At 43.7% G+C, this 10,518-nt stretch overlaps 1 protein-coding gene across 2 annotated transcripts in view; it reads right to left on the reverse strand.

Moving 5' to 3' along the window:
• Positions 1-9,426, reverse strand: part of kcnq1.1 (potassium voltage-gated channel, KQT-like subfamily, member 1.1) — a 34,013-nt gene extending 24,587 nt beyond the window's left edge. For both annotated transcript variants that reach the window (XM_035163016.2, XM_035162917.2), the window contains exons 1-2: positions 8,797-9,426; positions 688-778 (exon numbers count right to left, since the gene is read on the reverse strand). In XM_035163016.2, coding sequence (XP_035018907.2) covers positions 688-778; positions 8,797-9,143 — 438 coding nt within the window. In that variant the 5' untranslated portion in view covers positions 9,144-9,426. The remainder of the gene's footprint in view (positions 1-687; positions 779-8,796) is intronic.
• Positions 9,427-10,518: the final 1,092 nt, after the last annotated feature.

A 10,518-nucleotide genomic window follows, 5' to 3' on the forward strand; every position in this document is an offset into this window, starting at 1 on the left:
GGAAATATCTGTCAGGAAATAGAAGGACAAACGCGTCTCCACTTCCTCCAACTATTCAGAAATGAAACCAAAATATTATGGATACGATGAGGATGGAATTGAAAGTGTTTTCATTTCCTGCGTTTGGAAGTTATAAGCAGGTCTAATGCCATCATGAGGTGGTTTGACTTGTTTTACATATATTTATATATAATCTGTGAGTGTGTATAGTACAGGTGTTGGAGCAGTTTGTTTCTTTCACTGTGTTTAAACTCCTTGTATTTGTGGCCATGTTCTTAAACCTCCCTCTCACCCACATTTAAAGCAGATGATCGAGTTTCAGTCTCAGAGGCAAAATGGATCGACTTGTAGTTTTTGCAGAATATTGACTTGAGGATTCTTTTTAAAAGATCGACTGAAAACTGGAAATGAGACACAGAGTCCGAAAGGAGAAAGCTATCTAGATGTCACTCTATCCAAACTCTGCTGGATTTTAAGATGAGGTGCATCCAGCTGTGAGAGAACAGTAGATACCTGTAGATAACTAACTTATTGAGCTGATAAACTACTACATCCCCAGCACCTCTTAGCGAAGTCTCCCTCTGATCTGATCAGTGCTTTTAAAACACTTTGAGGGTCACGATAATGTTATTTTCTATTGTTTAATTCCAGGTGTCACTTTTCAAATGAATCAAATTCAACACTCACCACCCAGAAGAGTGTGGTGTGGGCCAGAGCCTGGTACTGGTCGATGGTGGAGAGGACACTCAGGATCAGACAAGCCAGAACTATGAGAAACCTGGAGAGGAAAGAAAAATGATATAGGTTTATGGTTTATGTTCTGCCAAAGGTTATGTTTTGTTGCTGTTGGTCTAATGGTCATAATGTTTGCAGGTTTATGCAAAAACTACATAACCAATTTTATTGAAACATGCATGCGACCTTAGGAAGAACCCATTTAGTTTTGGAGCAGATTCAATTAAGGGGGCAGATCCAGGAGGGTTGTGAATTTCTCATGAAATCGTGCAGAGATTGTAAATCTATACTTAGAGCACGGATTTGTATCAGTGTCTGCGATTTGGTGAGGCTTGATTGAATTTAGGGGAAATGTTGGGCTTTGACATAAACGCATAAGTTGGTCTGTTTTGTTTATTTGTATACACATAAATAACCCAAATCATTTACAACAAACTTGGAAGATCCCACTATATTTAGGTTCTGATACATTTAAGGGTGAGATTCAGGACATAGAATATGTTTCAAGGAAAGATACTGTGATGAATGGACCAAGAACAGAGACTCAGATGAAGGAATCAGGCAAAACTCGAAGTTCAAATCGACAAATTCAGTTTTATTGCAGGCACACAGCAAAAATCCCCAAATCCCAAAACAGGAAAAAAAAGTCAGAAAACCAGAACAAGGCAGCTAAACACACAGGACACAGGCAGAAACCAAAGCAGGCCATGGTCAGACACAGGAGGGCTACGTGAGGAATGAATGTCGGACATGAAGTAGTGCAACAACCTGCGGGGCAGCGGTGAATGAGCAGGAGTAATTTTTACTGAGTGAGGGATTGGTGCAGAGGTGCAGGTGTGGTGAGAGCAGTGCTGGGAGCAATGGGAGGAAGTGAAGCTGGAGCTCATGAACACAGACAGTTACAAAATAAAACAGGAAGAGAGGACGGGTCGTCACAGATACACACATCTTACAAAAATCAGGTGTATTTAGTTTGCTGATATTTATGATCTGAGACAAATTTTTTTTCTTCTTTACTATAAGAACTAGACAGTCATGTGTAAAGTTGTTTGGCTTTGGCAGAGGATGCCTATGTGCTGCTCTGAGTTTCTTCCTTGGGCTGCTTTCAGAGATGCACTGAACTCCAGAGAACCAATTCTCCAGAGGGGCTGAATGTGTGAACGCAAAAGTGAGAGCCTCCGTAATTCTGTGAAAACTTCTCCAGCCAGTCCCCTGAAGTCTGTAGAATGTCAGCAGGAGCCGATGTCAGAACACACGACAAACGCAAAAATCGCAGGATGGAAATGCGGTGCCATACACGTAGAAGGCGAGGATGTCAAGAGAGCTGTGTGTCGATGTGACGTAAACATAAACATGTGATCTCCGCAGCAGAATCAATATTTTACGTCCTGCCTCCGCCGGCCGCTCCACCCTTCACCTGAACGCTCCGGAGAACCCTGTGCTGTTGTGAACGCGTCTGAGCGGAGAAGCTCCTGCTGTTTCGCACACGGATGAAAGGCCGACTCCACTTTGAACGTCCTCCGGAGTTCAGGTCTGAGAAACGGCTTTATTTGATCATTTAAATCCAACTGAACAAACTGAAAATCATCACCTATTCATCAGTCAAGTCAGGAAAACACAAATCTCCCCGCTCCACTTTCCGCTGATGTTTATGTCAACACATCAGACTTTGATTCAAACTGAAAAAAACCTTCTTCTTAACCACTTTCAAAAATAAATAAAGAACGACATAAGACTACTTGATATTTTGTCATGAAAAAGTATCTGAGTGAATTCAAGCAAACATTCAAGGACATTCCTCCAGAGGGGAAAGCTGTGAACCTGTTAAACTCCAGCATATGAATGCAAAGCACATGATAAACCCGACAAATAATAATCTAACAGGTTTGCACACACACACACACACACACACACACACACACACACACACACACACACACACACACACACACACACACACACGATCAACAAACACAAAATTTCTCTTTAACATTCTCCTTAGCCCCCCTCAAGGTCACATGTGTTCCAACGGCATCTGTAACTCCTCAACGTAGTTAAGAGAAATATATTTTATTTATTCCAGATGAGGCTCCGTGCTGCATTGACATTAACCTCTTTCATATGAAATTTTTAAACTCAAAATTCCATCAGAATTTACATATTTGAGGAGCAACAGGAATCTCTGCACGACTGTATTTTGATATTTGGCAGCTTGTGCATATGGTGAATACATTTTAGTGATCGTGTTTCACAGCTTCTCATTAAAGTTTTCCTGTTTAATTTGACGGTGGTGGATGAAAATGGGAGAGCAGCGCTCACGGCAATCACTCATTCTCAAACTCATAACCTTGTGCTCGTGTGCTTCAGCCTGCCGAGCCATGAATGCCCTCGTTTTTTTTTATTCCTGTTCACGCACTACAGTCGCTGCTATTAGACTTACTGTACGCTTTAGCTGCCTGTCGGTTGGCAGACTCATCTCGGAAAAGGAAGAACGACACGATGTGGTGATGAAACCTCTGCAGACAGGTTGGGTCAAAGACACACTTTTATTTCACGCCGGTCGAGAGATGTGTTTGCGACGAAGGACGGACGCTCTGAATGAATTCACGTGGCACAAACAGAACAAACTCAGGGTGAAAGGGTTGCTTCCTCTTTAGATAAAGTGCGACCCTGCTGCCTTCTCTCATTTCTAAACCTGAGTACAGTGAGCACTTCTACTGCTGCATCGTAATTGCATGAATCTACTTTATATGTTCAGAGACACACTCATAGACCTGAGGAGGGTTGTTATGGACATTTGAGAAAACTTTGTAAGTAGATCCTCAAAGAACTAAAAATACATATAAGCCTATTCAGCTTTGTGTGCTTTCTCTTTATGAAAGAAAAATGCTCAATAAAATATGAACCGGAGCAATATGGAGAGAAAACCTGGATTTTGACATGTATTTCTGGCTTGTTTTTGTAAATAGGGCACAGTATTGTTTTGGAATTGAAAGAGATGCAGTTGGAAACGCAGCCAGACTCAAACCAGCATCCAGGTTCAAATTAGGGACACCGCAATTACACAGTCACATCTTAAAACCTGTGACCGAGGACGCAGCCACGCGAGCAGCTCAGTGGGGCTCATGTTCTTAGGCACGGTGGAGCTTTTTGATGTAAATGCTAACATCGGTACTAACATGCTGATGCGTTAATGATTTCCATGTTTACAGTCTCAGTAAACAGGTTGCTGGTATGTTGAACATTTTCGAATTAGCCCTGAACACAAAGTAAAACAGAGGCTGATGGTAAAATCACTACTCGCAAGAAAATCTAAAACCACAAACGATATATAAAGAAATGGATGACGTGACGATTTCCCAAAAAGTGAAGCCAGAACATCTGAATCAGCCCCTGATGGCAAGGTCATAAACGTAAAAGTAAAAGTACATGTTAACAAAAAGTAGTTGTTATCACACTGATGTATGTTCAGGTGCTCAGGTTTTGATGCTATAAGCTGAGATTGACTAGTGATTGGTCCTTGATGCAGACGCCAAATGATATCCAGGATAATTTGGCTTCAGGAAGTGGAGACGTGACCTTGATCTACTTACACAGTCACTGATCTGAACCAAATTTCATGGCGATCCGGTGGAACTGTGACATTGAGGAAACCCAGTATGGAAGTGACATATCTCGACGTGTGTTGGTGGAAGCGTTTGCTCCACAATCGTCTCGTTGATATCGTTTCAAACTGTTGTGCGGACGCAACTAAACAAGCGCCGTCTCGTGCCCATATGAGCCGACTTGATGGAAACTATGTGCACAGGGAGTTATAGTTTCCAGTCTGTGTTTGCACCACGGACGCCCTTATCACCACACGCTACAGCTACAGTTTATTGAAGACTAGCCAGGAATCCAAATACCCCCTTTTAAACTAACACACACGCGCACACACGCGGACTTGAATGTGCACGACACACGTCAACACAGATAAAAGAGCGAGGAAGGACCCTCTCAGAGAAGACGGGCTGGTGTGCAGCGAAGCTAACAAAGCAGCTGGTCCTGTCTGAAAGAACAGAACAAGTCGACAACACAGCGCTGCACTAATGACTCTGTAGTTTTGTTCTCCTGCAAAAAACGACATCAAAACCCAGGCAGCCTGCCTCCCCGTAAGTAAGCACACATTTGTCTGTTGAGCGGAGCAGAGCAGGTCGCAAGTGAGGACGCAGTGTGCTTCCTAAAATCTCCTGCTCCAATGTGACAAGAGGCGGCTTGAGAGAGGATCAAAGGAAACGCAAACAAACATCAAACTTTCCACACGCTATGCTAATGGTTGTAATTTGTCAGTGATGCTCCGCTTAAATTATTTCAGAGCATTTGAGACGCCATTAAACATAGACTCAGTATGCTGAGCGTACACTTCTGCTTCACGTTTAATCCATCTGAGACTATCTGGCTCGTCAGTGGCTCCCTCGCAAACCGCACCGTCGTAATTCACCCGCTTTACTTTCCAGGCCTATAGATAATACAGGCCCTGTGTCACTGTCTGGCACCAGTGGGCCTGGTGTAGCAACAGACAAAATAATACATTGGCTCGGCTACATAGGCACCACTGAACTCTAAACAAAAGCTCAAAGCGTTGCTCCTATCTATTATTGATGGACACATTCACTCGCAGTCTGTTGTGCAGCGAGTGTAAAGACAAAGCCGAGCACGGGATGAGAGTGAGTAGTGACACTGCTGACCATGTCACTGGCTGTTACCATCAAATGTCCTGCTTGGAACAACACTCGTCCTGTATTTTGATCAGGGGCTTAATGTGCTGTCAAGTGATGAAAGACAGGAAAGACACAGGAAGATGAATTCGGCAATGGAAGATAAAACAAAATGTATTACAGTGAGCTTTTAGGGCCGGAGCCCCCCCCCCCCTTTTGTTTGAAACTCGGACAGTCAACACAAGCCTTGGCCACGGCCTGAGCCAAAACTGTGGCGTGCGTGGGGTTAATAGCGCCGAGATAAAAGGTGGTAAACAGCGAGTGACCTTGTCTCTCTGCTCCGTTAAGAACCTCAGCTCCTGTGCTTTTGCAAAACAGACTCAAATGAAATATGTTTGAAGCGAGGCAGGAGTGTGGAAAACGGAAAAAAGATAAAAGCGCAGATTTATTTTCCCCCCCACTTTGTAAAATATAGGATAGAGCACAAGCAACTCGAGTCGGAGATGTTGCTCAAATTGAAAAGAATAACCAGGCGTGAACTCTTACCCTGCTTCTTAAATCATTAGAATTATGTCGGCGTTTACTTCCTGCAGCTTGATACTGTTTGACATAACATGGGCTCTGAAAAACACCATCCGATTTGGGGTTTTTCTCTTAACCTTCCCGGTCGACTCGTCTGCAACCAGCAGGTGGGAGGCATCCATGCTGTTCCACACTAAAATAGTGCGTTTACTGCTAAGCTGCAGCACTGTGCAGACCGACAACAAGCGAGTGGTGCTAAGCCAGCAAACAATAAAACATGGAGAAATGCTCTTTCATTCCAAAGTGCTAATCAAGAGAGCGTGGGGGATTGCTTTATTAATTGTACAAAGCCTTGTTCTTTTTTTTCAGGGAAATGAACCATCGCTGCCTCTTTTACAATAATAAAACCAACTTGCAAAGTCTCTGTATCACCACACACAAACACACACACACACACACACACAAGCTGACACACACATATGCATGTGCAAATACGCACACACAAGGGTACCTCTGATAAGACTCTGACGTTGGAGTTCTGGGTCAGTGATAAGGCCGTGCTTGTTCCTAACTGATTTTCTCCCACTCAAGCAAAACAAGGTACTGAACTGACCCCGAGAACCAGGCGGACGTTTAAAGACACCATCGTAACGTGGTCTCCGGACAAACACCCGCTCGTATGGAGAGTTTTGTTAGAAAAGAAAATTGCGAGACACAATAGAAATTTAAGCAACCCTAATGAAATTTAACTAAACTATAACTCTGGAATGAATGAACATTGCCCGGGCGTTTGTTCTGTAAAGTTTTTGATTGGATTTCGGTGTCGAGCTTCCTGTCGTCTTTGTCGGTAAAGATACGATCGCATAAAACCTCAGTCCTGCGAATATTAGCTCTGTCTCCCATTCACGTGGACTGAAGCCCTCACACAACAGACACATTCAAGACGGCACTGTCTTGGTGGAAGCAATTTCCTGGCTGGTTTTCAGCTGACTTGATGTCTGAAGATCCGCTTTGTTCAACTTTCACCATTTGCATGTGCTCGGTCAGCCGTGGGAAACAGGATTTCGAGCGTGGATCTCTGTGTTTCTGCAACCATCACAGATGAGAGTGACAAACTGAAAGATTTGTTCGTAAAAAACAGTTTTTATCAAAAGATCGCCAGCTTACAAATTCAAAGAAAGTGACATTTGCCACTGACGCTGGACGACGAGCGAGCCCAACGCTTGGTTTCATGCTTGGGAGGCAACATAACAGGCTTTCAAGCTAGCTATCAATACAAAGCTAAGAAGCACAGGGAAGTACACGGGAAATAAAATCCACAACCAGATAAACACACCAGATTCCCCGGCTGTCTCCGCTTTCACATTAACTTGACTGTCTCTTTGAATGGGTTGAGCATTTGATTGGCTGGTGCTACCATTGCAAAGTGAACATTTGAGCTCTGTCGTCATACACAGTGTGAGTGAGGCAAGCAACGCAACACAACGGAACCACATCCAACCTGTGAGAGCAAGGAGGGGAATCAAACATTTGAATTCTGTGGCGAAGACAATCGCAGCGTGGTTTCGTGTGTTGAGTTCAACTTTGGTGAACTTTGACCCACAATATTTAGTTCACATTTGTGTATGTGTGATCGGGCCATGACGTCACCCCATTCACAGTGAATGAGCATAGTCCAGCGTGAAGGCACGGTCACACAAACACAAATGTTTCAGTGGCGAAACTTCACCTTCCGCTCACGTCCAATCTGAGTTCAACTTCGGTGAACTTTGACCTGTGTGGCTTATTTTTAATATGTACGTTTGTCTTGTCATTTCTCTAACTTTCTTAAAATCAGCATCTATAAAAGTAAAAGCGTCTCATCTTGCTGGTTGATAAATATAACATTCAAAATGTTGATGCCTAAACAGAAACTCTGTGATCGAAGCAGCCACTCGCTGCCCTGTTACTGTGTATGGTACAGTTATACTAATGTATGTGAGTTGTGAGTTGCCCTGTGTTGGCTCACGCTCCCATTGAGTCACAGAGACTCTAACCTGCTCCGACAGCCTGCGCTTCCCTGTGTCCCCTCCGACACGGCAGGGTCACCGGGTGGCAGCGCCGCAAAGGGCTGCTACCTCCTCCACAGCACACGCTCACTGCCAAGTTTAGCTGCCTGCTATCAGTGGCAGCAAGTGGGGACAGGCAGCGCGCACAGGGGTGAGCTGGGAGATCACATCCCACATTCCTGAACAGTCTGGATCCACTGGTCTCTCAGCTGGACGCTCAAGCTTCATGGGTTCCTCTCTGTGAAACTGGTGCTTCATCAGATAACACCCCACCACATCAGCTTTACTTTCATTACCTGCTGTATTATTTATGTTTGATTTTCATTCAGCAGCAGGTAGCCTCACACACCTGTCACCCTGTCAGGCAGGAAAAGTATTCTTAAACCCTCCCTGTCAGGTTGGATTAGTTTAAAAGTTCTGTTGCTACAGTCTCACTGAGCTCAAAACACAGACCTGCTCTGGGAAATTAATTGCTTGGCGATAAAGGATCCTTTAGTGCTCCAACTTTTTGTGTCTCAGATTCTGTCTGTGATGGATTATATGTCATTTTTTTTTTATAATCTGCTGTGACTGGACTCAAATATCCCTATAATACTTGTAGAGGGACACCCAGTTGTGCAGTGGTATCTGTGCAGCATCTGTCTAAAATTCACAGGATTAGCAGTTCTTTGGAGGGAGCGCTTCAAGGCTCTACATGCGCAATTAACTCCCTGTTTAATTAGGATCTTAGAGTTGCAATTATATCCTTTAATGCCCCATGGATCAGGATGATTATGAAAAATGAAAACACTCACACAGTGAAGTGATACACGAAGCATTTCCAGCCAGACGGCCTTTCCAGAAAGTTGTACACGCGTCCCTGGATGTAGGCGCGGGTGACGACCGGTCGGACCCCGGTGCTGTACACCGACATCCGCATAGACATCCGAGGATGGGATAGGTAGGGGTGCAGGTGGATGGGGGGTGCCTCACTGGGGGTGTTACCGTCCCCTGGCATGTTGTGTCGAAACGTGCCGTCGCCCACCGGTGTCCCCGGTTCGATAAACGTGGTTTCCAACAGCTCCAGGTCCGGTGGTCTGTTCCCACGTGCCAGCGCAGAGGACCTCCGTGCGTTCCCCTGACAGGGGGCGGAATCCGACATGATAACCTCCCGCTTCTCTCCTGTCGGTGGCTGAACTTTATCTCAGTTATTTCCTGCGGTGACTGACTCAAACGGACAAATGTGCGCCCATGTGCGCTCGCCTTCTGTTGCGCGCCGGATCGCGCCAGGGCGCATAAACCCGCAACATAAAGCGTGGTATTAATGCTCTAGATCACCGGGATGGTGTTTCTTTAATTTCACTTTACAGCTCTCTGGGCTGCTGAGGATGTGGCGAGTCTCAGCCCTGAATGAAAGTCCCCTGCCTCTGTCAGAGCACTTATCAGCCTGGAGAGCTGTGGGCGCCAGGCGCTGCGCTGTCAGCCGCCAGCTGCTCGCACGTTTTACTGCTTTCAGGACTGAGATCTGCTCCTGAGCCACCTCCACGAATCAGATCTGAGTGTATATAAAACACACACCTCTGACTTGTCCACTTAATTATTAATAATCACACAACATAATTGTAAACATGTTAACACAACTGAAGCTTTAAATATACACTAAACTATGCTTGTATATTACAGTACAAAGTATTTAAGTGTTTCATTTACTCTAAATTAATTAATAGTATTGTATCTTATAGTATAGTAGTATCGTATTCTAGAGTGCAGTAAAGTAGAGTATAGTATAGTATATATTACATTATCGTATTCCTATAGTACAGTAAAGCATAGCATAATATAGTACATTACAGTATCATGTCATGTTGTGTAGTGTAGTGTTGTGTCACCTAAACCGAATTCCTGTATGGTATTGCATCGTATAGTCCAGTATAGTATCTTATCATATTGTATAGTATAGTACAGTACCATTTCATATCGTAAATTATAGTATTGTATAATATAGTACAGTATTTTATCATATCCCATAGTACAGTAAAGTATAGTACAGTATCAAATCGTGTTGGATAGTGTAGTGTCACGTCGTGTCATGTAGTATATTCCTGTATAGTATCCGACCGTATAGTATGGCTGAGGCTGCGTGTATAGGAAACCGTTTGAGAAGAACAAAAATACTAAATAAGACTCTTGAATACATCTATTGTATTATACATAAACTAAAGGCACAGTTCTGTCCGACATGTAAATAAAAGACCGACTATATAACCTACCAACTTTCAAAGGTCAAGATCTGAATGATTTCATAATTGTCGCACAGCTCTGCTGATATCAGTCAATGTCATAAGAGTTTCAACAATCACACATTATGCAGTTTAACAAGGTGATTCACTTCAGTTATATAATTATTCTCATTAAAGCTTTGTAATTATATGTGTGAACAGGTTTGTATGTGGTTGAAATGAAAGGTTTGGGCTTTAAAGTGAAATTTGTATACATGAGAAATACTTGCGGTGTATAACCACGAAGGTATATAAAGA

This window comes from Hippoglossus stenolepis, chromosome 1, assembly GCF_022539355.2.
Source record: "Hippoglossus stenolepis isolate QCI-W04-F060 chromosome 1, HSTE1.2, whole genome shotgun sequence".
Lineage (NCBI taxonomy): Eukaryota > Metazoa > Chordata > Actinopteri > Pleuronectiformes > Pleuronectidae > Hippoglossus > Hippoglossus stenolepis.